We start from the raw sequence: 24,322 nt of genomic DNA, 5'->3' as shown, positions 1-24,322 counted from the left end.
ATGCCCACTTTTCGTGTCATCTGTAAATTTGCTGATATGGTGTACCATAGTGTCATCCAATCGTTGATATTGATGATAAACAACAATAGACCCAACACTGATCCCTGCAGCACACCACTAATCACTGGCTTGCGGTCAGAGAGGCATTGCTCTACTACCACTCTCTGGCTTCTCCCAAAAAGCCATTGTCTAATCCACTTTGCTATCTCATCTTGAATGCCAAGCAACTCAACCTTCTTCACCAACCTCACATGTGAGGTTTTGTCAAAGACCTTGCTAATGTCCATGTAGGCAACACCCAGTTCCTTCTCTTCATCAATTTTCCTGGTTGCTTCCTCGAAAAAGATTGATTTGGTATGACCTACCATGCACAGAACCATATTGACTATCTCTAGTAAGTCCCTGTCTATCCAAATGCTCATATATCTGGTCCCTTAGAGTACCTTACAATAACTTTCCCATTACTGATAACAGGCTCACCAGCCTATAATTTTTTGGCTCATACTTAGTCTTTCTTCAGCAACATAACCTCACCTGTGGCTAAGTATCTCTGCTAGAAGCCCTGCAATTTCTGCACTAGCTTCCCACAGTGTCCGAAGGAATACCTTGTCAGGCTCTGGGAATTTATCCACCCCAATTTGCCTCAAGTCAGCCAATGCCTCCTCTTCTAAACCTGTACAGGGTTCATGACCTTGCTGCTGCTTTGCTTTACTTCTGTAGACTCTGTGTCCGTCTCCTGCGTAAATGCAGATGTAAAGAATCCATTTAAAATCTCCCCCATCATCACATTCTCAATTCCTCAACTAAGAACTGATATTTTCAATTTTTTTACAAGATTTTTCTTCACCCATTATAACAAACCCCTGAAAGTGTATCCTTTTCTTGTTATTGACGTTATTGATGGACAAAATAAATAATTTTAGAACTAGTTGTTACTTGATATTTTGAGTAGGATTATACTGCACACAATATACTAGTTATGAGTACCACCATTTTTGAACGAACAATCTTGTTCCAGGATTAAATGAAGCTGCTAGTGCAATTATTTTCTCCTTCCATCTTTTTTCTGCTGACACATGAGCAGGCAAAGTGGCTTTTTATAGCTTTGGAATCTTATTAAAATTAAAATAGGGTAAGGGACACTTCAAAAGCTTTAAAATATTTTTGTATAAATGTTTCATAAAATAACATTTAAATAGTGTTGATAATATTATTATTCAAAGACAAAAATATTGTTCTTCCATAACATGACCTTATGATTCATTATTGCATCTAGTAAACAGTGAGGTTTTTCCACACAAGTCAATACTTTGTGGAATAATGACAACAAAGCTCTTGTTTTTGCTTACGCAGAATATCTAAACTGCAGCTAAGTATGAAATTTTCAAGTTTATAATCTACTCTGTTCTTCTTTTATAATCAGCTCCTAGTAGCAATCCTGTACGTTCAACCCGCCTCACCACTCACCACCCCTCTCCCAACATAAGACCATAAGATATTGGAGCAGAATTAGACTATTTGGCTCATCAGGTCTGCTCCAGCTTTTCATCATGGTTGATCCATTTCCCTCTCAACCCCAATCTCCTGCCCTCTCCCCATATCCCTTCATGCCCTGACTAATCAAGAATCTATCAATCTCTGCCTTAAATATACCCAGTGACTCGGCCTCCACAGCCTCCTGGGGCAATGAATATCACAGTTACTCCATGCTCTAGCGCAAGAAATGATTCCTCATCTGCAATCTAAATGGACACCCCTCTATTCTGAGATTGTGTCCTCTGGTCTTAGACTGTCTACCATATGAAACATCCTCTCCATATCCACTCTGTCGAAGCCTTTCAATATTTTATATGTTTCAATGAGATCCCCCCTCATTCTTCTGAATTCCAGTGAGTACAAGACCAGAAGCATCAAACGCTCCTCATATGATCAGCCTTTCAATCCCCGAATTATTTTCGTGAAATTCCCTTGAATCCTCTCCACTGTCAGCATATCCTCTCTTTGTTAGGATGTCCAAAACTCCTTACAATATTCCCAAGTGAGGCAACACGAGTGCCGTTTAATGCCTCAACACACATCCTTGAATATATATTCTAGTCCTCTTGAAATTAATGATAACATTGCATTCACCACTGACTCAACCTGTAAATTAACCTTTGGGAAATCCTGCATGAGGACTCCCAAGTCCATTTGCACCTCAGATTTTGAATTTTCAATCCATTTAGAAAATAATCTACTTTTTTATTTCTTCTACCAAAGTGCATGACTTCCCAACATTGTATTCAATCTGCCACTTCTTTTCCATTTTCTTAATCTGTCCTTCTGTAGCCTCTCTAATTCCTTAACACTACCTGCCCCTCCACCTATCTTCCTATTATCTGCAAATTGATGGTCATGAAGCCATCAATTCTGCCGTTCAAATCACTGACATATAACGTAAAAAGAGGGAGTCCCTACAACGACCCCTATGGAACACCACTAGTCACTGGTTGCCAACCAGAAGATGCTCCCTTTATTCCTACTCTTTGCCTCCTGCCAATCAGCCAATGCATCACCCATGCTAGGATCTTTTCTGTAACTTGTTGAGCAGCCTCATGTGTGGCACCTTGCCAAAGACATTCTGAAAATCCAACTACACACCATACACTGATTCTCCTTTCTCTATCCTACTTGTTATTTCTTTAAAGAATTCCAACAGATTTGTCAGGCATGACTTTCCCTTATGGAAACCATGCTGACTATGGCCTATTTTATCATGTACCACCAAGCACCTTGAAACCACATCCTTTACAATCGACGCCAACATCTCAACCACTGAGGTCAAACTAACTGGCCTATAATTTCCTTTCTTCTGCCTCTCCCCCTTCTTGAAGAGTTGAGTGACATTTGAAATTTTCCTGTCCTCTGGAGCCATGCCAGAATACATTGATTCTTGAAAGATCATTATTAATGCCTGTGCAATCTCTGCACCCACCTCTTTCAAAACTCTAGAGTATAGACCATCTGGTCCAGGTGACTTATCTACCTTCAACCTTTCAGTTTCCCAAGCACCTTCTCTCTAGTAATGGCAACTGCACTCACTTCTGCTCCTTGACAAACTCGATTTTCTAGCAGATTGCTAGTATCTTTCACAGGGAAGACTAATGCAGAATACTTATTCATTTACTAATTCACTGTCTCCCATTACTACCCCTCAAGCATCATTTTCCAATGGTCATGTATCTACTCTTGCACCTCTTTTACACTTTATATATCTGAAGAAACATTTTGTATCCTCTTTATTAATAATGGCTAGCTTACATTTGTAATCCATTTTTCCTTCTTTATGACTTTTTCATTAACTTCTGTTGGTTTTTAAAAGATTACTAATCTTCTAACTTCCCATTAATTTTTACTCTATTGTACACCCTCTCTTTGGCTATTATGTTGGCTTTGATTTACCTTATCAGTTACGTTTGTGTCATCTGCCTTTGGAATACTACTTCTTCCTTATGATGTATTTATCCTGTGCCTTCCAAACTGATCCTAGAAATTCCAGCCATTGCTGCTCTGCCATCATACCTGCAGGTGTTTCCTTCAAATCAGTTTTGACTATCTCTCTCATGCCTCTGTAATTCCCTTTACTCCACTGTAATACTGATACACCTGACTTTAGCAGCTTCTTCTCAAATTTCCGGGTGACTTCTATCATATTATGATCACTGGTCTTTTAGAGATACTTTACTATAAGCTGTCTAATCAATTCATTGCAGAACACCCAACCCATTCTCAAAAACAATCTTGTAGGCATTCTATAAGCTTTCTGTCTTGTGATCCAGCCCCAACCTAATTTTCTCATTCTACCTGCATATTGAAATTCCCCATGACTATTGTAACATTGCCCTTTAGACAAGCAAGTTCTATCTTCTTTTATCATTTGTAGACCACATCTTTGCTACTGTTTGGAAGTCTGTATATAATTCCGATCAGGATAATTTTACTCTTGCAGGTTCTTAAGCTGTACAACAATGAATCTACACCTTCCAATCATATGTCACCTCTTTCTAATGATTAGATTTTTTTTTTTACCAACAGCGCCATGCCAGTCCCTCCACCTATCCGCCTCTCCTTTTGATACAATGTGTATCCTTACACATTAAGCTCCCAGTTGTAATCTTCTTTCAGAGATGATTCATTGTTGGCCACAACATCCTACATGCCAATCTGTAAATGTGTTATGAGTTCGTCTATAAAAACACAAAATGCTGGCAGAACTCAGCAGGCCAGACAGCATCTATGGGAGCAGGTAGTGATGACGTTTCACTCGTGTTGCCTATGAGTTCATCTACCTGCTTCTGTATTCTGCGTGCAGAATCAGAATAAGGTTTAATATTACGGGTATATGTCATTTAATTTGTTAACTTAGTGGCAGCAGTACATAATAGTATAGAACAAAAAAAATCAGTAAATCAATTACAGTAAGTATATTAAATAGTTAAATATAATGAAAGTGTTGGCGCGTAGCCAAGTGGTTAAGGCGTTCATCTAGTTATCTGAAGGTTGCTAGTTCGAGCCTTGGCTGATGCTTGCGTGTGTGTCCTTTAGCAAGGCACTTAACCACACATTGCTGTGCAACACCAGTGCCAAGCTGTATGGGTCCTAATGCCCCTCCCTTGGACAACATTGGTGGCGTGGAGAGGGGAGACTTGAAGCTTGGGCAACTGCCGGTCTTCCATTAAAAAAAACCTTGCCCGAGCTTGCGCCCTGGAAACTTTCCAAGGTGCAAATCCATGGTCTATCGAGATTAACGACACTATAATGAAAAATCAGAAATAATATTTAAAAAGTGAGGTAGTGTTCAATTGTTCAATGTCCATTTAGGAATTGGATGGCAGAGGGAAAACACTATTCCTGAATCACTTGAGTGTGTGCCTTCAGGCTTCTGTACCTCCTTCCTGATGGTAACAAAGACAAGAGAGCATGTTCTGGGTGATGGGGGTCCTTAACAATGGATACTGCCTTCCTGAGGTATCGCTCTTTGAAGATGTCTAGGGTACTACGGAGGGTGACTAATTTTACAACTCTCTGCAGCTTACTTCAATCTTCTGCAGTAGCCCACCCCCATATCAGATGGTAATGTAGCCAGTTAGAGTGCTCTCCATAGAAATTTACAAGTGTATTTGGTGACATTCCAAATCTTCTCAGACTCCTAATGAAATATATCTACTGTCTTGTCTTCTTTATTGCTGTATCAATACGTTGGGTCCAGGTTAGGTCTTTGGAGATATTGGCACTCAGGAACTTGAAATAACTCAATCTCTCCACTTCTGAGCCCTCTATGGAGACTGTGTGTTCTCTCATCTTACCCCTTTCTAAAGTCCACAATCATCTCTTTGGTGTTACTGACGCTAAGTACTCTGCAACACCACTCAACTAGCTTGTTTATCTCGCTTTTGTATGCCCTCTCATCTCCACCTGAGTTTCTGCCAACAATTGTTGTATCATCAGCAAATTTAGAGATGGCATTTGCTTTATACCTAGCCACATAGTCATTGGTATAGAGTGAAACTTGCAGTGAGCAAAGCACACAGCCCTGAAGTGTGCCAGCATTGATCATCAGCATTCAAATATAACACCTTCAGTCCTGTATTCATCACCATTTTTGATTTTCTTCTCCCTTTATATTGTAACTCATCCCATTGACTGAAGTTTTGCCCTATCATCAGCATCTCCTTGATAGCAGTCTCACTAAACGCTGCTTCTGTTAGTAAAACCAAGTACCCCCATTCTCAGCCCTATCACTCTGGTTTCCATCCCCCTGCCAAAATAGTCAATTCCATGACCACTGCTCTTCACAGTTGTGAGAAGCTGAGGACACATGGCCTTCTGCACATTTGCCAGAGCCAGTGTCATTCTTTCCTACACCTGCTCTGAGGACCAAATCATATACTTCCCATAGAGAACCTCTTTCATGTATAAGTTAATGTATTCTTCATGCTCAGCCTGAACCTGTTTAACAGGGGAAATCAGTTGAGGCGCACAGAGAGGCACAATGCAGAACTATTAAAAAGTTTTATTAAAAGCCTGATCAAATATCATAAAAAAAGTTATATAAATACAAATACTTTATGATATCATGTGAAACTACTGAAGGTATGAGAGAAAATATTAGTCTGTCGTAGACAAATGTGATCTTGTTATTGCATATCTTAGACTGCTTTAAGCCTTAATTCTGACTTTTTTCCCTCTCAATGCAAATGGTCAAGCCTTTTGACTTCTCTTGCATGTTAGTATTCAGTTTTGAATATTGTCAGTACTTTAACTGTAATGGTTTTAGAGAGAACTTGCCATGGCAACCATTCACAATGTTCTGCCTAGAACTCTCCCGCTCTCTCTCTTATTCACTCTCTCTGAGCTCTCTCACTCGATTTCTCCTTCTCTCTAATTTCTCAAATTGTCACACAAATCCCTGTGACAAATGGCAAAATGTTCCGTTTTGTTTATCCCATCTTTCATTCAGTTTGTCCAATATAGGAATGCTTGATGTTTAGCCATTAGCAGAATAAAGATATTTTAATGGAGGAAAGTTTGATGGAGAAAAGTCAAGCTTACTAGTGGTCTAAAAACTGTTAATAAATATTTTTCCTGATATTCACACTTGCATATTCAGGGCAGAACAAAATGCCATTTTATTACTTTGGCAAAGATTTGTTAAAGTTTATATTTGTATAAACAGAGAGTTCAGGATTTCCTTTCCAGCTGACAGCCAGTTTTAAAAGTTAAGCTCTGACACTGACTTCACTAAAATACCTTGGGATTGGAAATTTTGGTTAATTTCTTGTCTAACATGATTTATCCATTCCGACTTAAGGCATGTGATCAGAATGTTCAAAAACACATTAAAATTTTTTCTTTGGGCTTAGTTTTCTTTACTTTTGGTCCAGAAGTTTGGGGCAGCACAGTGGTACAACTATAAAAAAGGTTAAGAATACATTTAGAAGGGAATTCTGGAAAGAGAGGGTATGACATGGATTTGGCAGGTAAGGTTAAGGAAGATCAAGAAGTTTTATAGATGAACAATATTAAGAATAAAGGGGTGACCAGGGAGAGAGTACGTCCCCTTTGAGATCAGCACAGTGAACTATTTCTTGAGCTGCAGGAGATGGCTGGAATTTTTAACCATTATTTCACCTTAGTGTTAATTCAGGAGAAAATCAAGTTTGCTCAATAGGTAGGGAAGCAAGTGGAGATAGTTTGAAGAACTAGGCAGGAGGTATTGAGATTCAGCACAATAAAGTGGGTAAATCCCCGAGCCTGACTGAGTACATCATCTGACTCTGTGGGAGGCTTGAGAAGAAATTGTATAGGCTCTTGGAGAGATATTTGCTTTGTATATCGCCAATAGTGAAGTTCCTAAAGACTTGAAGATGGTTAACATTTTTCCATTATTTATGAAGAGTAACATTGATAAGCAAGGGAACTACAGACCAGTCAGACTGACTTCTATGAAGGGGAAGTTTTCTGGAGCAATTCTGAAGGGCAGGATCTTTGGCATTTGGATGGACAGAATCTGATTAGGAGGAGCCACCATCGCTTTATGCATAGGGAGTGGGCTAAGAATCTGTTTCAGTCTGACAGGTTGCATTTATCAGATCTGGAAATTAGAACCACTGGAACTGTTCTTAATTCAAACAATGTTTCCTCTGGAAGCAGTTTTTTCACTTTTATTTCTAAAATAAAGTTAACTTTTGAAGTGTGTGATTGCATAAATTTTGATTTGCAGTTGAAACATTATTTTTCTATTGCAGAGAAACTCAGACGGAGCATGCCAAACCTTGCACGTTCATTCAGTACCACCAGTTCACCTGAATCGTTTAAGAATAGCAGAAGTTTTGATTCGAACTTACAGAATGGAACTTCACGACTGCAATCACCAGCATGTAAGTATGAACTGTGAGTGGATTCTGTTATGTGGTGTTAGTTGGGTTGCCTGCTGAGTTTCTGTTCCGCTGGTATGATATTGAGTTAATGTACAGTGGTTTGTACAGTAAAGTTTGTTAATTACAGTAGAGTTTATAACCCAGCAACCCATGGGCCAGAATAACAAATGAGAAATGTGAGTTTAAATCCACAGCAAGTGCAGAAGATAAAATTCAGCTGATTAAATTATCTAAAACTGAAAGAAAACAGTTTACAGGTGACTGTAAATGTACCAGATTATTAAAAAAGTCTGAGGTGAAGATTGTAATCCTCTCACCGTAGGCTCACAATGAGAATGTGAATGCAAACCAACAGAACATAACTCTACAATGCATCTGAATAATGATGAAAATACCATTTTCAATAAATAACCAGGCTTAGGGTAAATATAGAAACATAGAACATAGACATAGAAAACCTACAGTAAAATACAGGCCCTTCAGCCCACAAAGCTGTGCCGAACATGCACTTAATTTAGAAATTACCTAGGGTTAACCATAGCCCTCTATTTTCTATGTCCCTATCCAGGAGTCTTTTAAAAGACCCTATTGTATCTGCCTCCACCACTGTCGCCGGCAGCTCACTCCATGTACTCACCACTCTCTGGGTGAAAAACTTACTCCTGATACCTCCTCTGTACCTACTTTCAAGCACCTTAAATCTGTACCCTCTCATGTTAGCCATTTCAGCCCTGGGAAAAAGCCTCTGACTACCCACATGATCAATACCTTTCATCATCTTATACACCTTTATCAAGACACCTTTCATCCTCCACCACTCCAAGGAGTGAAGGCCAAGTTCGCTCATCATATTCTCATAAGGCATGATCGCCAATCCAGACAATGTCCTTGTAAATCTTCTCTGCACCCTTTCTATAGTTTCCACATCCTTCCTGTAGTGAGACGAACAGAACTGAGCACAGTAGCCCAGTGGGGTCTGACCAGGGTCCTATATAGCTGTAACATTACCACTTGGCTCTTCAACTCAATCCCATAGTTGATGAAGGCCAATGCACCATATGCCTTCTTAACCACACGGTCAACCTGCGCAGCATCTTTGAGTATCCTATGGACTCAGACCCCAAGATCCCTCTGATCCTCCACACTGCCAAGAGTCTTATCATTAATACTATATTCTGCCATCATATTTGACCTACCAGAATGACCCACCTCACACTTATCTGGGTTGAACTCCATCTGCCACTTCTCAGCCCAGTTTTGCATCCTATCGATTTCCCGTTGTAACCTCTGACAGCCCTCTACACTATCTACAACACCCCCAACCTTTGTGTCATCGGCATATTTACTAACCCATCCCTCCACTTCCTCATCCAGGTTATTTATAGAAATCACAAAGAGAAGGGATCCCAGAACAGTTCCCTGAGGCATTACACTGGTCACCGACCTCCATGCAGAATATGACCTGTCTACAACCACTCTTTGCTTTCTGTGAGCAAGCCAGTTTTGGATCCACAAAGCAACGTCCCCTTGGATCCCATGCCTCCTTATTTCCTCAATAAGCCTTGCATGGGGTACCTTATCAAATGCCTTGCTGAAATCCATATACACTACATCTACTACTCTACTTTCATCAATGTGTTTAGTCACATCCTCAAAAAATTCAATCAGGCTCGTAAGGCACAACCTGCCTTTGATAAATCCATGCTGACTATTCCTAATTATATTATGCTTCTCCAAATGTTCATAAATCCTGCCTCTCAGGATCTTTTCCATCAACTTACCAACCACTGAAGTAAGACTCACTGGATTATCTCTACTCCTTTTCTTGAATAAGGGAGCTACATCTGCAACCGTCCAATCCTCTGGAACCTCTCCCATCCCCATTGATGATGCAAAGATCATTGTCAGAGGCTCAGCAATCTCCTCCCTCGCCTCCCACAGTAGCCTAAATTTGGAACATCCAGTCTCATCCAGTCCCGGAGACTTATCCAACTTTATGCCTTCCAAAAGCTCCAGCACATCATCTTTCTTAATGTCTGTATGCTCAAGCTTTTCAATCTGCTGTAAATCATCCCTACAATCGCGAAGATCCTTTTCCATAGTAAATACTGAAGCAAAGTATTCATTAAGTACCTGAGCTATCTCCTCTGATTCCATACACACTTTTGCACTGACACACTTGATTGGTCCTATTCTTTCACGTCTTATCCTCTTGCTCTTCACATACTTCTAGAATGCCTTGGGGTTTTCTTTAATCCTGCTCACCAAGGCCTTCTCATGGCCCCTTCTGGCTCTCCTCACTTCATTCCTAAGCTCCTTCCTGCTAGTGCTATAATGTTCCAGATTTCTATCTTTACCTAGTTTTCTGAAAGTAAGCTTTTCTTTTCTTATTGACTAGATTTTCTACAGCCTTTGTACACCGTGGTTCCTGTACCCTACCATCCTTTCCCTGTTTCATTGGAACGTACCTATGCAGAATGCTACACAGATATCCCCTGAACATTTGCCACATTTCTGCTATCCATTTGTCTGAGAACATCTGTTCCCAATTTATGCTTCCAAGTTCCTGCCTGACAGCCTCATATTTCTATTTACTCCATTTAAATGCTTTCCTAACTTGTCTGTTCCTATCCTTCTCCAATGCTATGGTAAAAGAGATAGAATTGTGATCACTATCTCCAAAATGCTCTCCCACTCAGAGACCTGACACCTGACCAGGTTAATTTCCTAATACCAGATCAAGTACAGCCTCTCCTCTTGTAGGCTTATCTACATATTGTATCAGGAAACCTTCCTAAACACACATAACAAATTCCATCCCATCTAAACACCTTTCTCTAGGGAGATGCCAATCAATATTTGGGAAATTAAAATCTCCCACCAGGATAACCCTGTTATTATTACACCTTTCCAGAATCTGTCACCCTATCTGCTTCTCGATGTGCCTGTTACTTACTCTTGGGTGGTCTATAAAAAATATGATTTGGGTAAACACAAAACATAAAAGTTTGAATGTTTGTTTAAGGGAAAGTAAAACTTACATGTATGACTACTGACACAAATTTGACATGCAAATTTACTGTTCACTAGGAAACAATAATTCAACTCACATCAGTATAAACTTAGATCAAAATTTGTTTTGACAATTATTTTATACTCTATCAGACAAAATATACTATATAATACAATATAAAGAAAAGGGCCCATCAGATATATATTCATCTATAATGTACACTTAATCATTGGAGCTCATTGTTGCGTGAAACATCCGGTTTGCGTCACTTCAGTTACTCATGGTGCCAAAACAATTCTCCGCTGAAGAACCAGTCCCAGCAACATCCAAGCAAAAAGGCGTTAAACTTCCTGCAATGTTGTGTGCTAGCTGGCTAACTAAAAGTTAGTTTGCATTCACATTAATACGTAGCTAACTCATTATGATCCTACAGTGAGAGGGTTACATTTTTGGGGGTTCTTCTGGGATGGATGCTTGAATGATTTAATGCTGTATGAATGCTGTACTATGACTGGGTGGCCTGTTTACTTGTGTTTAAGCCTGTATTACAGCACTGTCATTTTTAGTGCAATTTAAAGAGTATCTTAATAGTCTATGGCTTTAATTCCTCCTTTTTCATTTTTCAATCTTTTTATTGATTTCCCAGTAAAGAATATACAAATTAGAGGAGAAGTTTAGCAAACAAATAATACAAAAGACATATAAACAGCAGTAAAAAAAATATTATCAAAATCATTTAGGTAAAATGTTGCGCTGTTATATATACAATATAATCAAAAAAACCACAACTCCTCTTAACAATCGTAAAAAAATGATTGGAAATTTTATTTAATAAAAAAAACCCACTAACTAAACTAAAACAAAAAAAAAAGAAAGAAAAGAAAGATTGGACAGTCCATTTGAGGATAAAATTAGAAGAAAGAGAAAGAGAAAAAAAAACATCCTTCCAGTCATCTCCGAACCTTCCCGGATAAGGACTTCCCCTAAAGAGAATAAGGAAAATTAAGTAAGTGAAAAAATAAATTAAATCATGCGAAAATATTGAATAAAGGGTCACCAGACTTGTTCAAAATTAAAAGATGTATCAAATGTCCGGATTCTAATTTTCTCCAAACTTAGACATGACATAATGGAGGAGAGCCAATAAAAGACAGTAGGCAGAGTAGAGTCTTTCCAGTATAACAAAATAGCTCTCCTAACCAGTAAAGTTGAAAAGGCTATCACATGTTGAGCAGAAGCAAACACTCTGCGTGTTTCCTCTGGAATGATCCCAAAAATTGCTGTAAGTGAATTGGGTTGAACATCCACATCTATAACTTTAGATAGTATTCTAAACACATCCCTATTTGAGGAATTTTCTCAAATTCCTTCTAAAGTGTATGACCATACACTTTCCTACACTGTGTTCCATCTGCAACTTCTTTGCCCATTCTCCTGCAGACACCTTGCTTCCTCAATACTACCTGCCCCTCCTCCTATTTTTGCATCATCTGCAAATGTGGCCACAAAGACATCAATTCCATCATCCAAATCATTGGTATTGTTATGTACCCCGTAACTGGGTCACTTACCAGCAAAGATAGAGAGGTCCGTTGAAGTCTGATGGTACTATTTTTAAAAGTCTTTATTTATAAAGAGGCACAAAAGTAAGGTTAATACAAACATTCAGATAATATACATCATCAATACTCAATCTAAAGCGCGGGTATAGTAATAATCATCAATAAGAAATTGCTCTATCGTTTGTCTAGGGTATAATATATTGTCCGATGGAAATCTAAAAGTCTCTTAGTTCATGCAGGCTTTAGCCTTTGGGGACCGCTGGGTTTTCACTTGTTGGAGAGAGAGAGATTTGTGAGAAGACAAACTTGCCCGGGTCCTTTGACGAGGCCGATCCGATCCGATGTGTTGGGGGAGTTGGTTAGTTGTTAGTTCAAGAAAATCGTCTCTGTGGTATCAGCCACCGGCTCCCAGGCATGGGAACCGAACACACATGGCTTCCTTCAAATGGCTGCCCGCTATACGGGATCGCTAGCGTCTCTTCTGGTGTGTCTGAGGGGCCGCCTCTACAGCCCCTCTTTTATCTGGACTCGCCAGGTAGCAGATGTCAATCAGGTTGGGATGATGCAATCTCTCCCATCACCCAGCCCACGTTGCCCTGGCGGGCTTGCACGTAGTCCAGCACCCAATCCACAAAGGTGTCTCCAAGAGACAATGGCCGTTAGCCGTGGCTTTGTCTTGCTGAGGGGCCAGGACACATTCCAAAACCTTGAGGATTCTCTCTCATTTCCTGGGTCCAAGACCCGAATTAATAGCGATCTTGCGATTCTCAAGAAGGAGGGGGCTGCGATCATAATAGTATAAATTGTGAAAAGAAGTGATTCCAATACCAATTCCTGCTGAACACCACTATTCACCAAACAGAACAGGCCTTTTTTATTCTCCTCTTTGCCTCCAGCCAGTCAGCCAATCTTCTATCCATGCTAGCATCTTTCCTTAAATACCGTGGACTCTTGTTTAGCAGCCTCATGTGCAACACTTCGACAATGGCCTTCTAAACATTCAAGTAAACAACATACAGGTGACTCTCCTTTGTTTATACTGCCTGCTATTTCCTCAAAGAATTCCAACAGATTTGTCAGTCGATGTTTCAGGCGAAGACCTTGCAGGCTAAAATGTCGATCATTTATTGCCCTCCATAGATGCTGCTTGACTTGTTGAATTCCTCCAGCACTTTGTGTGTGTTGTGGTGAAATTTGCTGTCCTAGGAGCATTAATGGAACTGCTGAACCTACTCAGCAGGTTAGGCAGCGTCTGCAGAGGCAAAGGGATAGTTACTGTTTCAGATCTCCTTTCTGCACTCCCTCACTGCTACCTATCACTCCATTATACTGGTAACCACACCTCTACACTGAGAATCCTCTAGCAGGATGATATTGCCTTTTCTACTATCCTTGCCTGTGTTGGGCTATATGTGACTCTAGACATGCAGGCACATAACACTGTGACTAGTTTGTAACTGTCCTCCCAGCTGCTGCATTATTGCAATGATTCAAGAGCACTGCTCCCCATCACTTGTCCAGAATAGGTAAGGATAGCAGTAAAATTTGGAGATGCCATGCGATATGAACGAACAAAAACAAAACAATTTGAATAATATGGACTTCCATTTTCATTTTTGAATCCCAATTTTTGAATATTCCTGTTGTTGAACTAAATACAACTCTGGGTCTAAAGAGCAAATCTGTTGTTGAATAATAATGTGCAGCAATGGATTCTAAAAAAGTACAAAGAGAAGATAATTAGTTTCTTTGAGATTGCTGGGAATTGGATAAATTCTGGATGCAATTTTTCTTGTACTCACCCAAGATAATATAACTCAGTTGCTTCTCAGTTTTGAGATAATCAATACTTGGGTTCTTGGGTTATTTATAAGATCCATAGAAGGTTATTTACAAGACAATAGACCATACAGTACAGTAGCAGCCTTGTCAGCCCATCGTATCAATGCTGATCCTTTTGTCCATCCATTCTAATACCATCTGTCCACATTAGGACTATACCCTTCCAAGGCTTGCCAATTTAAGTGCCTGTCTAAATTTTACTTAACACGTATATCAATGCCTTAAACAATGTCAGCCAGTATTCTTATAACATTCAAAAGGTTCATCTTGCTAATACTTAATTTATACGAATTTAAGAGAAGAATTTTCAAGCGTTAGTGTAGCCACAGTTCTATTTTATCTCAAAGAGCACAGGAATATTAAGACAGAACTGGATAAGCACATATGAAAGTATTGATTGGGTTAAGAGAGAGGCCAAGGGTCACAGGCAGAAACTAAAAGGCCAGCCATTGATCACTGAGACAAGTGGACATTTCTTCATCAAGGAAAAAACACACTTTCGAAATTTTCTGCTTATGCAATGCAGTTTCTTAAGATATTCACAATAAAGATAAGCAAATGTTTGAACGTTCAGAGGTTCAGGAGATGTGAGGTTAGTGTGGGAGAGTGTTATTTAGGTATAGCATCAACCAAGATCCTGTTGAAGCAAGGCAAAATGACCTAGGTGATTGACTATAACTTTCTTTTTCTTTTGATTTTAAGTTTACAGAATCTACATTCTCATATCATTACAAAATTTTATCTTGTTCAATGAGATGACTTCATGTTCTTCTCAACATTCTGCAGTTTTAGTGTAGACTACTCAAAGGGCTCCTTCCTCACTCCACTAATGAGCCTGACAATATCTTTATTGTACAGATATGGGCAAGTTTAATCTTCCTTAAATGAGATGGTGGCCCATAATATATAATGCTCCAGACAAGGCTTCACCAAAGCGCTGTTCAGTTTCCTTTGGACAGCAAAGAAGACTCTAGTCTTGCACCCTGTTGCTCTTGATATTAAAGCTAGCATGATGTTTGTATTTCTAGCTCCTTGCTGTTTCTGCAAGCTAGCTTTGTGGTGTTTATTTATACAGGGACACCAAGTTCTCTATCAGCATCGAGGTTTAATTTTCTTTTAAGTGCCCCAGTTCAAAACCTATTTATTTTACTAACATGTTTTTGCGTATTTTAATGTTTATTTTTAATTTTAGATTTTATTTAATTTTCATGATTGTACTTTATCCCGTTGTAAAACACTTTGAATTAGATTGTCTGTATGAAAAGTGCACTATAAATAAGATAGTATTATTATTTTTACATTACTTAAGTAATGTTCTTCAACATTAGCTCACATTCTCCCTTATTTACTGTTCTTTCCCTTCTGCAGACAGGTTGTGTGTTCTTTATAACTTATTCATTAAGTAATTGCAGTTGGTTACTATCTCAGTAATTAATTTCAATTATAAAATACTTGGCTGTGGATCTCCCAACTTGGCAATGTGAAATTGACTGCTAATATCATTCTACATTTTTCTGTCTGCTGACCACCTCTCTCAGAATCAGGTTTATTATCACTGACATAATGTATATTATGAAATTTGTTGTTTTGTAGCAGCTGTTCAGTGCAAGTCATAAAAAATACTGTAAGTTACAATAAAATAAGTGGTAAATAGTGCAAGGGAGGAATAGTGAGGTAATATTCATGGGTTCATGGACTGTTCTGAAATTTGATGTCAGAGGGGAAGGAAGCTATTCCTAAAGTGTTGAGTGTGGGTCTTCAGGCTTCTATACCTCCTCCCTGATGGTAATAATGAGGAGAAGGCATGTCCTGGTTGATGAGTGTCCTTAATGATGGATGCCATTTTCATGAGGCCTGCCTTGCGAAGACGTCCTCGATGGAGGGGGGGCTGCTGCCCATGAGGAAGCTACCTGAGTCTATAACCCTCTGCAGCCTCTTTTGATCCTGTTCGTTGGAGCCTTCGTACCCGGTGTGATGCAAACATTTAGAATGCTCTCCACTGTATTTCTGTAGAAAGTTGCTAGGGTGTTGGGTGACATAACAAATTTCCTCAAACTCCTAATGAAGTATAGCTGCTGGCGTGCCTTCTTCATGATTGCATCAATGTGTTTGCTATCCATATAATTACATTATCCACAGTACAGGTGGTCTTTTATGTGTCATGTTATTTAATGTCTTTTGAACATCAAAGATGCTATAATATCTGACCATAATAAGCTTGTCAAATGCTACTTTCATTCATGGAACCATGCTGGCCCTGCCTAGATTATTAGATTATATTTAAGGTACTTTCTCCTGATTTCTTTAATAATGGACTGCAGCATATCATCCCCCACTTGCTCTCTTTAGAACCCAAAGAAGTAGCCCATCACGTCCAGGAAGTTTGCTAGCTTTTTCTCAAGTGATATTTGTAGCCTGGGGAAAATATGCATACAGGGCAACAAATACTTTTTTGGGTCTTTAATTCCTTTATCTGTTTTAGATGCTTTAATGCAGAAAGATGGCATCAAAATTAAACAACAAAATAATTTAAAAAAACACAGTTCCTGCTGTTACAATCTCAGCTTAATTTCAGTCCATACCCTTGTTACGTAGGCAGTTTGAAAATAAATAAAACAATATACAAATCCAATACGGTAGTGGCAATTCTAAAAATACAATACAAACAACATTAGAATCCCACCAAGCCTATACCTTATACACAACATCAAAAAGATGAAAAAATACATCTCATCTTAACTAAGAGATATACTGACTTTGGCACACACAAGCTTAACTTCCAAACACATATAGGCTGGACCCTGAAATGAATATGTAAATAAAGATTAACATTATTCACATTCATTAATGAAACAATAAAGAAAGACAAAACTAAAATTTTACAATATATTTCCTTCTAGTTTAAATTACTAGAATGACTGGTCTACTAGGCCAATAACAAACTTCGCACAACCACACTATCCAGCACTGATACCTTACTCACGAAAAATCTTTTCTCGCCAAACCTGGGAAAAGCACTCAGACACAATTCTCACAATTCTCTTTAGAACATGGTAACTCTTCTTTCTACTCCACATGTGCAAAGTGACATCAACATTTTCTCTTAAAGGTATTACCAGGGTGAATACATAAGTTCATTTTAATAATAAAAAATTATATTCAACAGTCACCTAGTTACATATTAATTGATTTAAGTTCTTCAAATCCTTTTGTCCCTGCATGTTTGTTATTTTTGTTACCCTTTCAGAGCTTTCTACTGTGAAGGCAGATGCTTGTTTAGCATCTGTGCCATTTCTGCGTTCCTTGTTATTAGTCCTTCTCTGAGTTTCTAAGGAATCAACAATTGTAGTTGATAATCTCTTCCTTTTGACACATGTAGATGGTTTTTGAAACAGTTTTTTTTATCTCTTTGTTGTTTATTTTTATATTCACTTCCCCTCATTTGTTAATATTTTAATCATCCTTTGATTCTCCCAATCCTCAAGCCACTACTATGTTTTGCACTTTTATAAGCCTTTTCTTTTGGTCTAATACCATCATTTAGTTTATTCATGGATTAATCACATGTTATATAATCTTTACTTCTTAATATTTGTGGACAGTAATAAAATCTTTCTTTAAGTCTTTGTCACTGTTATCCAGCTTTTCTAACCCAATTTACCTTAGCCAATTCTCTCTGTATACAACTTTATTGATTCTGTTTAAATTAAATATTATGTTTTGGAGTTATTTCACATCTTTTCTGTAAAATTACCAATTAATTCTTACTCTTTATTCATAACCCAATCCAAAAAGATCTATGCCTTGATTGGCTCTATTAAGTTGTGATCCAGCACATGATCTGAAATGCCTTCCAGTATATGATGCACTTAACAGCTTTGACAATTTTGTTTGTCTAGATTATGCTCTAAGTGTGGTGTTCTTATTTCCTGAATAACGGATGCTATCCTCTCCACTTTTCTTGTTTTAATAATTGAATTGAACAGAACAAAAGCAAAAGTTAAAATGGAAGTATACTTTAATCAAAGATCTGAAGATGTTTGAGAGAAGGGAAAAGAGGTATTTGAAAAATGATTAACTGCGTCAAAGAACAGCAGGAGGTTAATGACTGATATAGCTGCTACACCAGAGAACGGAGATGTTCATTGGCCTGTTACTTGTTGTGTTTTGCCAGATATTCCATATGGAACAACCAATGTGTACAGTAGTAATTTCTGTCAAGTTTCAAGATTCTGCATGAATGTCAAAACTTTGATCTTGCTGGATTAGTTAAAGCATTGGTTCCCTGGTTGGACTCCACCATCACAATCTACATTTGAGTCTAATAGTGGTTCAGTAGCTTGCTGAAGTCGATACTTGTATCCACAAGCCTATTCATATGAATGGTGGCCATCAGGATGGAAGATAAAGTGTAGAATATTGGAAGTGGGCCCAATAGTAAAATACCTGTCCATCAAGAACATGGTCAAAGCAACAGAAGATCCAAAAGCCTTCATGAGCAATACACAAAACTGAGTTCAAATCCCCCTGTGGTTGTTAAAATTAGATTAATAATTTGGAATCTTGGGAAGAGCAGTGCAAAAGTACAAACTATTCTCAGTGATGTTGACCAAAAAAAGCTACAGGTCTGCTTTAAAAACCTCTTTAGTTCATGAACGCCTTTCGGAGAACAAAATCTATCAATCTTTTCTAGCCTCAGTCATTGTGATGCAACATTATCCCATGAACTTCCTGCTTAAAATATTCTCTAATATAGTTTAGTGAGCATTTATTTGTCACAACCTTCGCAAGGATCTAGAAATGTTGGCTTAGGCAGTGATGTCTTGACCCCAAACAATAAATAGTTAAAGTAGTTCCTTAAGATTGTTATAGTCAAGTGCACTAGTGGTGTATTGACATAAGTTCCCACTACCTATTAAATGCTCCCAGTGGCGTGCATCTCAAATAACCTCTGGTAACCAAGTCCAGCTCCTGGCCTTCACGTGGGCTTCGCTACTAAGCCCAGTGGAGCTGTTTCAACTGACAAGAGATGGGACAAAGGACGGTTATTTGTGCCTTAAAACCAGTCTCTTTGGGCAGATGAGGCTCATCAGGCATCTCATCTATATAACCATATAACAATTACAGCACGGAAACAGGTCATTTCGGCCCTTCTAGTCCATGCCGAATGCTTACTCTCACCTAGTCCCACCGACCTGCACTCAGCCCATAACCCTCCATTCCTTTCCTGTCCATATACCTATCCAATTTTTTTTTAAATGACAAAATCAAACCTGCCTCTATCACTTCTACTGCACAGCTACCACTCTCTGAGTAAAGAAGTTCCCCCTCGTGTTACCCCTAAATTTTTGCCCCTTAACTCCCAGCTCATGTCCTCTTGTTTGAATCTCCCCTACTCTCAATGGAAAAAGCCTATCCAGGTCAACTCTATCTATCCCCCTCATAATTTTAGATACCTCTATCAAGTCCCCCCTCAACCTACACTCCAAAGAATAAAGACCTAACTTGTTCAACCTTTCTCTGTAACTTAGGTGCTGAAGCCCAGGTAACATTCTAGTAAATCTCCTCTGTACTCTCTCTATTTTGTTGACATCTTTCCTATAATTTGGTGACCAGAACTGTACACAATACTCCAAATTTGGCCTCATCAATGCCTTGTTCAATTTTAACATTACATCCCAACTCCTGTACTCAGTGCTCTGATTTATAAAGGCCAACATACCAAAAGCTTTCTTTACCACCCTATCCACATGAGATTCCACCTTCAGGGAACTATGCACCATTATTCCTAGATCACTCTGTTCTACTGCATTCCTCAATGCCCTACCATTTACCATTTAAGTCCTACTTTGATTAGTCCTACCAAATTGTAGCACCTCACACTTATCAGCATTAAACTCCATCTGCCATCTTTCAGCTCACTCATCTAACTGGCCTAAATCTCTCTGGAAACTTTGAAAACCTACTTCATTACCCACAACACCACCTATCTTAGTATTATCTGCATACTTAGTAATCCAATTTACCACCCCATTATCCAGATCATTAATGTATACGACAAACCATATTGGACCCAGTACAGATCCCTGAGGCACACCACTAGTCACCGGCCTCCAACCTGACAAACAGTTATCCACCACTACTCTCTGGTATCTCCCATCCAGCTACTGTTGAATCCATTTTACTACTTCAGTATTAATACCTAACAATTGAACCTTCCTAACTAACCTTCTATGTGGAACCTTGTCAAAGGCCTTACTGAAGTCAATATAGACAACATCCGCTGCTTTACCCTCGTCAACTTTCCTAGTAACCTCGTCAAATAATTCAATAAGATTTGTCAAACATGACCTTCCACGCACAAATCCATGTTGACTGTTCCTAATCAGACCCTGTCTATCCAGATAATTATATATACCATCTCTAAGAATACTTTCCATTAATTTACCCACCACTAACATCAAACTTACAGGCCGATAATTGCCAGGTTTACTCTTAGAACCCTTTTTAAACAAAGGAACCACATGAGCAATACGCCAATCCTCCGGCACCATCCCCGTTTCTAATGACATTTGAAATATTTCTGTCAGCGCCCCTGCTATCTCTCAAGTAACTTCCCTCAAAGTCCTAGGGACCCGGAGACTTATCCACTTTTATGTTCTTTAAAAGCACCAGTACTTCCTCTTCTTTAATCATCATAGTTTCCATAACTACCCTACTTGTTTCCCTTACCTTACACAATTCAGTACCCTTCTCCTTAGTGAATACCGAAGAAAAGAAATTGTTCAAAATCTCCCCCATCTCTTTTGGCTCCACACATAGCTGTCCACTCTGATTCTCTAAGGGACCAATTCCAAGAGAAGGAAAACTGATATAACCATATAGCAATTACAACACGGAAACAGGCCATCTCGGCCCTTCTAGTCCATGCTGAATGCTTACTCTCACCTAATCCCACTGACCTGCACTCAGCCCATAACCCTCCATTCCTTTCCTGTCCATATACCTATCCAATTTTGCTTTAAATGACAATACCAAACCTGCCTCTACCACTTCTACTGGAAGCTCATTCCACACAGCTACCACTCACTGTGTAAAGAAATTCCCCCTCATGTTACCCTTAAACTTTTGCCCCCTAAGTCTCAACTCATGTCCTCTTGTATGAATCTCTCAATGGAAAAAGCCTATCCAGGTCAACTCTATCTATCCCACTCATAATTTTAAATACCTCTATCAAGTCCCCCCTCAACCTTCTATGCTCCAAAAAATAAAGACCTAACTTGTTCATACCAAAAGCTTTTTACACCACCCTATCCACATGAGATTCCACCTTCAGGGAACTATGCACCATTATTCCTAGATCACTCTGTTCTACTGCATTCTTCAATGCCCTACCATTTACCATTTATGTCCTTTTTGGATTATTGCTACCAAAATGTAGCACCTCACACTTATCAGCATTAAACTCCATCTGCAACGCTCAGCCCACTCTTCTAACTGGCCTAAATCTCTGCAAACTTTGAAAACCTACTTCAATATCTACAACGCCACCTACCTGATCTCAAACCTTCGCTAACTTGCGGCTATATCCACTCATGGGGAAGGCTTCGGCAGTAAACCCTGAGGAAGAACTTGGATTTGGAGGCCCTAAAGTAGTTCTACATTGAGTTTAACACTGACTGACATCTCCTGTGATGCTGCTGGTGCCAAATGTGCCAGTCTCTGCTTTTCCTTTGGATTCCTCAGCTGCAAGGAGAGGGGGAACTTGCTGCATGAGGAACAGCTTGCTCTTCATATTGTACTGCTCTGGCTTGTGTATCTCGTAGGCATCTAGGATGTAATATCCATGGTTGAAGCCTTCCAATGGAGGGCCTCTTAGCCAGAACTTTGGAAGATAAATAAAAATATAAGTGAGATGGGAAACATGGAAATAAAATTGAAAAGTAGAAAAAGTTGTATTTCTAGGATCCTTGAAAAGTGAAAAACCAACATCAAAGGTGAAAGATTTTTGTCTGCTAGCTTGTAGTGACAAAAGTCTCCAAGTTTGGTATGGAGGTGTAGTTGTTAAGTAATTGGACTAGCAGCCAGAGTCCTGAAACTTTGGTGGAGAAACAAGAATTCAGAGGAGATTAGGTAGTTAAAATAACCAGAAATTAATATGTTCACATTGTGTGAATCAATTCAAGTATCTTTAATATTTCTCCTTTCTCTATGAACCACGACGTATACATTACACTTCATCAGTAATCCCTGCCATACAAAGAGGTCATCTAAATAAATATAGCGATTAATAGAGAAGGTTCCATTGCTGCTTCTGAAAAATGAATTGAGCTTCATTACAACTTTGTAGTGGGCGTAAGATGGAGAGGTTGGAATGATAGTGCATGCCTCAAGCATTCAGAACTTGCTCACAGGCAGTAGTTCTTGGCAAAGCATAGTCTTCAATACAGATCCCAGTGGGGGAGAATTGAAGCATTGGCAACAATACTATTCACAATTGATCTATGCCTGAAATTATTTTTCTTATACTGTTTGGAAGCTGGGATATTATGAATAAACAGGTAGTGAAGTTTCAGTACTTGATCAGAATGTGTTCGGAAGAGACAGCAATAGGAGGAGTTAAAATAAATTGCCGTGAAGGAATGCTCCAACCAAAGAGCAGAGATAAGGAGTATTGCAGTAGGTGGATTTCAATTGGAAATCCTGGATGACAATCCATGAATGTAATTTACCTGTGTGAACTCTGATAATCTGACATGTTTGTGTTTCCAATTGTGGTTGACTAGCAGATTTTCCAAGATATTTCTATTAATGGGCCAACATTGTTTAAGTTCACTTTTGTTAGATTTTGCATGCAGTCGTAATGAATTTTCCAGTGAACCAGTGCAGTTTAGAAGGAGCATCGGAACTGGTGTCCTGGTGTGGAAGAATGGAGCTTCCCAGAGATTGGAAATGGGGGTAGGGATCTGGGTGTGAGGAGGATGGAGCATGGGCACTAGGTTCCAGGTGAATGAGAATGAAATGTGGGAACCAGTGCCCCAGTAGTTAGGAAGGATTCATCACAAATATTGTGTAGTAAACCAGAAGGCCAGTCATCAGGATTTATCGATATCAGATTATTGGTGTTTTAGTGTATATCTAAAATGATCTAATTATGAACGTGAGTTCTGACAAAGGGTCTTCAACCTGAGATTTTAACTGTTTCTCTTTCCTCAGGTACTGCCTGACCTGCTGAGTGCTTCCAACATTGCTTAGTATTAATCTTTACTGTTTGTCATTGTGTAACATTGAGAGCAGGAATGTTATTTTAAAGTAGGCCAGCTGTAATACTGGAGAACAGTAATATCCTTCTCAGTGGCTGATCTGCTGTTGTAACAGTGCTTGTAACCCATCCAATCAAAACAAGGTTTACCTACAATAATCCTTCTGACAGGATCCATTGATCTAGCAAGGCCAAATAGAATAAGTTTAGCTCTCGCAGCAGGAATGCAGACAATTAATGTTGCTTTATATGGTAGAATAGTGCGTGTCAGCAAAATGGGAGCTGCTGAGAGAGACTGCTTCTTGCTTGTGTTTATTTTGTTTCTTGGCAGAGGTTCAGACGCCAGCACGGTTTAAAGGAACAATGGCTTCAAGTTTCAAGTTTACTGTCACAGGCACAGATACCGAGGGGGGAAAAACCCATGAGAGTTAGCTTTTTGCAACAACAGTAAGAAAGCAGTACAAATGCCACAAATATAACAGCATAAATTTATTGTATATTAACATAAATTATACATAACCTGCACGACAAAGCAAACTGAAAAACTATTAATGCAAGTTAGGAGTAAAAAGAAAGATATTCTGAGGTAGTTTTAGAGGTTCTCAGGCTGATTCAAGAACCTGGCGACAGTGGGGGAAGAAGCTGAATTGTGGGCCTTCAGGCTCCTTACTAGATGCAGTGCTGAGAAGGGGTGTGGCCTGTTGGTGGGGCTCTTAATGATGGT

General features: G+C 39.1%; 1 protein-coding gene across 2 annotated transcripts in view; it reads left to right on the top strand.

The window, feature by feature from the left end:
- Positions 1–24,322, top strand: part of slain1a (SLAIN motif family, member 1a) — a 146,161-nt gene that overhangs the window by 104,954 nt on the left and 16,885 nt on the right. For both annotated transcript variants that reach the window (XM_073027596.1, XM_073027604.1), the window contains one exon: positions 7,788–7,919. In XM_073027596.1, coding sequence (XP_072883697.1) covers positions 7,788–7,919 — 132 coding nt within the window. The remainder of the gene's footprint in view (positions 1–7,787; positions 7,920–24,322) is intronic.

The sequence above is a fragment of the Hemitrygon akajei genome, chromosome 2 (assembly GCF_048418815.1).
Source record: "Hemitrygon akajei chromosome 2, sHemAka1.3, whole genome shotgun sequence".
Lineage (NCBI taxonomy): Eukaryota > Metazoa > Chordata > Chondrichthyes > Myliobatiformes > Dasyatidae > Hemitrygon > Hemitrygon akajei.
This window is presented reverse-complemented; position numbering and strand designations above follow the sequence as displayed.